The sequence below is a fragment of the Triticum aestivum genome, chromosome 7D (assembly GCF_018294505.1).
Source record: "Triticum aestivum cultivar Chinese Spring chromosome 7D, IWGSC CS RefSeq v2.1, whole genome shotgun sequence".
NCBI classification, from domain to species: Eukaryota; Viridiplantae; Streptophyta; class Magnoliopsida; order Poales; family Poaceae; genus Triticum; species Triticum aestivum.
In genome coordinates this window covers 17,470,568-17,476,802 of record NC_057814.1, presented here as the reverse complement: position 1 = coordinate 17,476,802, position 6,235 = coordinate 17,470,568, and the positions used below count along the sequence as shown (strand labels likewise).

Genomic DNA, 6,235 nt, shown 5'->3' with positions numbered 1-6,235 from the left:
AGGCCGGCCAGCAAAGATACCACTTTGGACACTCAACCAAATAAAAATAAAATAAGAAGAAGCTTTGCACACTCAACAAACAGATAGGAGTACTAATAAATGTATTGCATGGAGGAGCACATGGCTACTTTTTTGTGTGTATTTCTGTGGGTTTTGCTTGGTGTGGATAATTATGTGGATAGGGGCGGGTGAATCTTGATTGAGTTATGGGGAGTGATAGTGTGATACTGATGCATGTATGTTCCTTCTCCCATGGTGACGAGTGAGAGTGAGGCTGTAGCACTGCTTTGTCCATGCATGTGTGTCATTAATTAGATTGAGCTGGACGGTTGTAGGGCTGGACGAATACCTCGTGACCTGCCAGTTAAACTCGGCTTTGGCTCCACTAGGAGTGAGACCACTGTTTAACATCGGTATTACATGGCAGTTTGATGCATCCCATGTGTTGCTTTTGTCCATACATACATACATAGATACATACATACATGTGTGCATGCCATTAACTCGGTTGAGCTGGATGGTCGGTTTAAGGGTACGTGTACCACCATCCCTTCCCATTGGTGTAGGGCTCCATGAATAGCTCCAGGCTCGTGAACTGCTAGTTTAACTAGTTCTTGGCTCGACTCACTCCAGATCGACCGGGAAACAAAACGATCTAGCATTGAGCATCATGTGGGGGCTCCCGGTGAAAACAGTTTGGTTTATGCGTCCAACTGTGTGATGAAACCGCTTTTTCACCGAGGATAATGTAGGCATATGCCACTTTTAATTAGCACCATCAACCCGATTTAAAAATGGTGTGGCTAGGTCTCAGTCAAGTGATATAGTATGTAAGAAGAAAAAGAACAAACTGAAAATAATATTTTGTACGAATCTTCATGCAAAATCAAAGTAAGATAACATCGACCGAGACATAACAAAGTCTTAGTCAACTGAGATTTAGCATAACTGGTTGAGAAAATAAGTGGACAATAATCTCAGGGCCTTAATGGTTTGCCTTATTTTTCAGTAAATGCATGTACAATATGTTAGTAAGGAGGACTTGAGATTGCAACGTTACAACATTTACCCTAGGCGTGTCTTCCAGCACCAACAAGTCCGACAACCGTCAATGGTAAAGTGCAAATGGAAATAAAAATAACATTGATGGTCCTATGCATGTCAATAGTAATGTGGCCACCATATAACAATGCACTCTCCCCGTCCCATAATATAAGAGTGTTTTGACACTAAAAATACGATAGGACCAGGCGGTGCGTCGACACGCCCTCCTAGCTTGCCACCATCCACGACACAATCTTCCAACTGTGTGATTAATCTATTTTCTACTATAAGGATAATACGAGCATATGTCACGTTTTTTTGTTTGACAATGGCATATGCCACTTTCAATCAAAAGTGGAGTATTAATCTCAGGGCCTTAATGTGTTGCATTATTTTCTTTCCGGTAAATATGTGTACAACAATATGTTAAGATGGACTTGAGATCGCAACGTGACAACACTTACCGCAAGCAAGCCTTCCACCGACGGGCGCTTGGACCCCTTCGGCAAGTTCAGCACCCGTCGGTGGTCAAGTGCGAATGGAAGTAAAAAAGAAAAACACCTATGGTTCTATGCACGCCAATAGTAATGTGGCCTCCAATAACAAAGGGAAAGATTGTAATAGGACCAGGCGGTGCGTCGACACGCCCTCCTAGCTTGCCGCCATCCGTGACATGATCTTCCATCGTGACTCGATTTATGCCTGCAACTGCTCCTTGCACCGCTTGACACGCTCGCCATCCCAGCGATGAGCTCGTCCTGACATGTCCACAGCATACGTTTTGTGTCCAAGGAGCCAGCCCGTCCATGTGCGTGTGAGCCGGGCAGCAGGCAGGAGGAGCTGCGGCGCCGGGCCAGGGCCGACGGCCGGCCATGCATCGCAGGCAGGCACACCGCGCACACATGGTAGGGTAGGGCAGGCCCGAGCCAGCCAGCCAGCCGGCGCGAGCAACCACGGAAAAAAAAGGTTTAATTTTCACCGAGACGTGTCCACGTGAAAGATAAAAGAAAATCTACGGCCCTGCCTCGGGTCCAGCGATGCGCGTCGCTGTCACGGGAAAGAAAGAAAGAAATTTACCCAACCCGTACACGTACGTCCGGCGAGAGGGGGTGACGCGCCGGTGATCGCACCCGTCCATCAGCACGTCGGCCGGGAGCATCATCAGGCACTAGTAGTACTTGTTAATGCATGCAGTATCATGCAATTTCTCATCATCAAGAGACCTTTGAAAGAAAAACAGCATGAAAGTGACTTACAATAAAAGAAAACACACATACTGCTAGGTTGAGGCTGTTACTGTCACTGGAATGCAACTCCTATCAGGCTAGTCACGTCCCGTCCCGTTCCGGTCCACGGAGGAGCCATGGGCCGATGGACATCACAAGAGCCACATGGATGAACAGGGGAACAAGATAGGGAAGCAGGCAATGCAGTCCCTCTTGGCCTTGGCTGCAGGGCAAAGCGAAAAATATACTCTAGTATGTGAAAATGGAGCGTAGAGGGCATCCAAGGTTAAAAAGGCCAATCGACTCCCCCTCTTGGCCGGGCGGTATCTGCTATGGGTCCCCCGCCCCAGCCCTCCAGCTATACCTACTACACACGCATCGCTTCCCTGTCAATTGCCTATTGGCAACACAAATCATTTTGTCACTAGCATATCTCGTTGTTGCTTGTGGTATGCTCAAGTAGAAAACCTAATTGGACGGATCCGTCAATCGCGTCGTCTGCCCCTATCGGTATACCATGGCCAGTGCTATGAAATATTTGTCTGGAATGCTTTATCTGTGGCTTCTATTTATTCGCTAAGACCATTTAAGTTACCATCAAACACAGTATCTTGATTTATGTACCTTAAATATGTTCATAGGCACCATGTTGCAACGAGTGAGTATCATCGTAATATCATGACCAAGATTAGTCTACCTGCTACATCCAATAGGTGAAATATATTAAGCTGCACTGTAACACCTTTTCACTCTTTTTTCTATACGAAATGGAGAAGTGGCCAACATCCATCCTTGATAACTCATGATTTCTACATTGTTTTTTTTTTGTCTACATGCCGCACCTTGTTCGTTTGATAACCACAAAGGCAAAGCAGCCGTATTCTCGTTTATTTCACACCGTTAACTGTATGGCGCGACAAGTGTCACTACCCGCGCTTTATCGGTGATTGTCTGATTAGTGAAATATATGAAGCCACACTTTAACACCTTATCATTTTGTTTTCATGCGAAATGAAGATGCGTCGGATAACCTTGACAACTCATACTTTATGTTGTTTTCCTACACGCTTCGCATTGTTTGTTAGATAACTACAAAGCCCACCAACCCTAATTTTGTGCCTATCATGTGTATTCTACAAGAATCCAAAACATGTACTGCTTTTAGTTAGTACCGCTAACGGTGTTTTTATATATTACTTGGAACAGTTTGTTTTGCTGGCCTTTTGGATTACTAAGAGCATTTTAGGTTACGCATCTACACTTTTTATTTGTACCCGAAATATATATAATTGAATTTTTTTTTCACATCAGTCGTGCTATGATATATTACGGTAAAGATCAAGTCCTTTGTGAGTTGTGACCTTCTGATTACTGAGTTGTATTAAGCTGCACTCTTACACCATTTTTTTTAATCCTTTCTCATACAAAATAGAGATCCAGTGGATATCCTCAACAACCCAAAATATGTACTCCTTCCGTCCCACAATATACTACAATAAAGATTAATTTACCCGTGATTGTCCGGTCAATGAAACACGTTGAGCTGCACTTTACACCTGTCCGTTTTTCCCATAGGAAATATGGATGCAAAGGATATCCTCGACAACTCATACTTTTTACCTTGTTCCCCTACACGTTTCGCCGGGTTTGTTAGATAACTACAAAGCCCAACCAACCCTAATCTTGTACCCATTACCTTTACGCTAGGACAAGACTCCAAACCTCGCATACATTCTTTGCCAGCCATCCATCCATGGTTGCTATCACACAATGCTCTACCATCAAAATTGCAATTCACTCCGCTTTCACGCCCTCGGCACCAGCAATTTACACGAAAACGCACAGTAAGTAAACAAAGAAGATGAAAAACAAAATCCATCAGTTGGTATACTTGTAGGTACACCGAAGTCACATGTTCATTAATACGCGCCGTGCCGCCGAACGTCGCCGTCGACGGCCCGGCGGCCAACTCATCCGCTCTCCAAACACGCAGTGGTGCAGCCCGCGCATGGGTTGGGTTGGGCTTGGTCCCCGTAGCAGAAACCCCACGCCCCCATAAAACCAGCCCCGCCATGGCTGGCTCCAATGGCAACGCACACCACCCCACTGCACACTTCACAGCTCTCTCTCTCTCTACCCCCAAAACCCCATTGCATTCCCGGCTTTCAAATCCGCCACCTTTTCCCCTCCCTATTTCTCTCTCCACCCTCTACTGCTCCCGAGAAGAGAGAAGAGAGAGAGAGGAGGAACCCAAGGCGAGGCCGGCCTCAAAAGAACCACTCACCTTCCCGCAGCCACTCTCTCTCTCATCACGCACATCACACACGCCCGCTGGTAGCTGCAGCCGCCGCTCGCTCTCACCGGTAGCTAGCCGGCCGTTGGAGCCCCCGCTGCGGCTGCCTGCTTAAAGGAGGAGGAGGGCGGGAGCAATGTCGGAGCAGCCATTGCCGCAGCCGCGGAGCAGCATGAGGGAGGCGCTGCAGAAGGAGGACAAGGAGAAGGCGTCGGCGGCGGCGCCCCCTGCCAAGGAGAAGGCGGCCGTGCCCCCGCCCCCCGTCGCCGCGCCCCCCATGGCCAAGAACGGCGGTGGAGGGGGCAAGGGCGGCAACGGGGCCCAGCCGCCGGCGGCGGAGGAGACGACGCGGGAGATCCAGGTGGTGCGCGAGGCGTACCGGCAGCCGGCGGCCCCGGCGTACGTGATGCCGGAGGAGCCGCCCGCCATGGTGGAGCTGGTGGGGTGGTACCTCTACGGCTTCTGCTCCTTCTTCATCACCCACCTGCTGCTGCCGGTGCTGTTCCCGGCCATCGTCACCCAGGTCGCCTTCCCCTCCTCCGACTTCACCCCCGAGGCCAAGTACACCGTCAAGGGCGCCTCCTGCTCCGTCCACGAGATGTCCATGTAAGAAGAACAAGATGAACAACATCCCTCTCCCCACTCCCTCCCTACTTCTCTCCCAAAGTTTTGAAATTTTTTGGGGTTTCTCTCCTCTGTTTTTTGGAGTTCTTGGCCGTTTCTTGTGGTTTTTAGAGGGGTTTTGGGCCAGATTCGGGGGACCCTTTCCAGTTTCTTGGGGTGCTTTCCTTCAGCTCCCCTCCTCCACACAGATTTGCAGATTTGTTTTCTTCTCCCTCTATTTTCCCTCCCCTGTTCCTCTCTTTCACACAAGTTTGAGCCAGATTTGCTCACAAGCAAGCAAGAAAAAAATCCTCTGTGTTTTTTATGGGAAGTAGTAATCTTTCCTTCCATTTCTAGGGCTATGCGCCAGTGATTTTTCTTGTAGTACTAGCACTATTTTCCTCTCGAGCTTGTTCTTATCTTACCCAGTGTCTGCCCAAAATAAAAAAAAAGTGTTCTTGTTTTTGTCTGCAAACGGGGAGGCATGGTGCTCCCTCCTCGCCCAGGCCCTCCCTTGCCGTGCGGATTTCAATTTGTTTTGGGCGTTTCTCCTGCCGCATCCCGTCATCTCCTTTGTACTTCTGCTCACTATTATTCATCAGTATTTGTTTTTGCCCATTTTTCAGATTTATTTATCATCTTTCTGCAACTGTGTGCAAGTACAAGTATATGATTTTCCCTGTCTGCTGGGGTGGGTGTGGGTGCGTATATTGCGGCGTATATGCGAGGCAAAATACCTAGGAGATAGGAGAAATGATAGGATGCGTTGGTTATACCTCAGAGATTCCATGTTACCTCGCTTGCATCTCCATTATTATCAGTAGCAAGCAGATAAGAGATTCTTGGTGCAAGGCTCCAAAAGATGGCCACTGTTTTTTGGTCCTAGACTACCAGATGCAGATAGCTCAGTGAGGAGGCCACATCCCATATCCTCATTTTTTCCCTATATTTTCTTTTTTTCGCAGCTAAATATTATTTCCCCCGGATTTTTCTCTCTGCCTATATCTACCTACACATATTAAAACTGCATCATATTTTGTCAGTTAGCCCTGCCCTGCTGAGGGCCACA

At 47.8% G+C, this 6,235-nt stretch overlaps 1 protein-coding gene across 1 annotated transcript in view; it reads left to right on the top strand.

Annotated features, from left to right (window-relative positions):
* Positions 1-4,530: 4,530 nt before the first annotated feature.
* Positions 4,531-6,235, top strand: part of LOC123169539 (uncharacterized) — a gene marked incomplete at its 5' end in the record, with an annotated part of 4,557 nt that continues 2,852 nt past the window's right edge. The window contains 1 exon segment of the mRNA XM_044587410.1: positions 4,531-5,169. Within this exon segment, the coding sequence (XP_044443345.1) occupies positions 4,700-5,169 (470 nt within the window).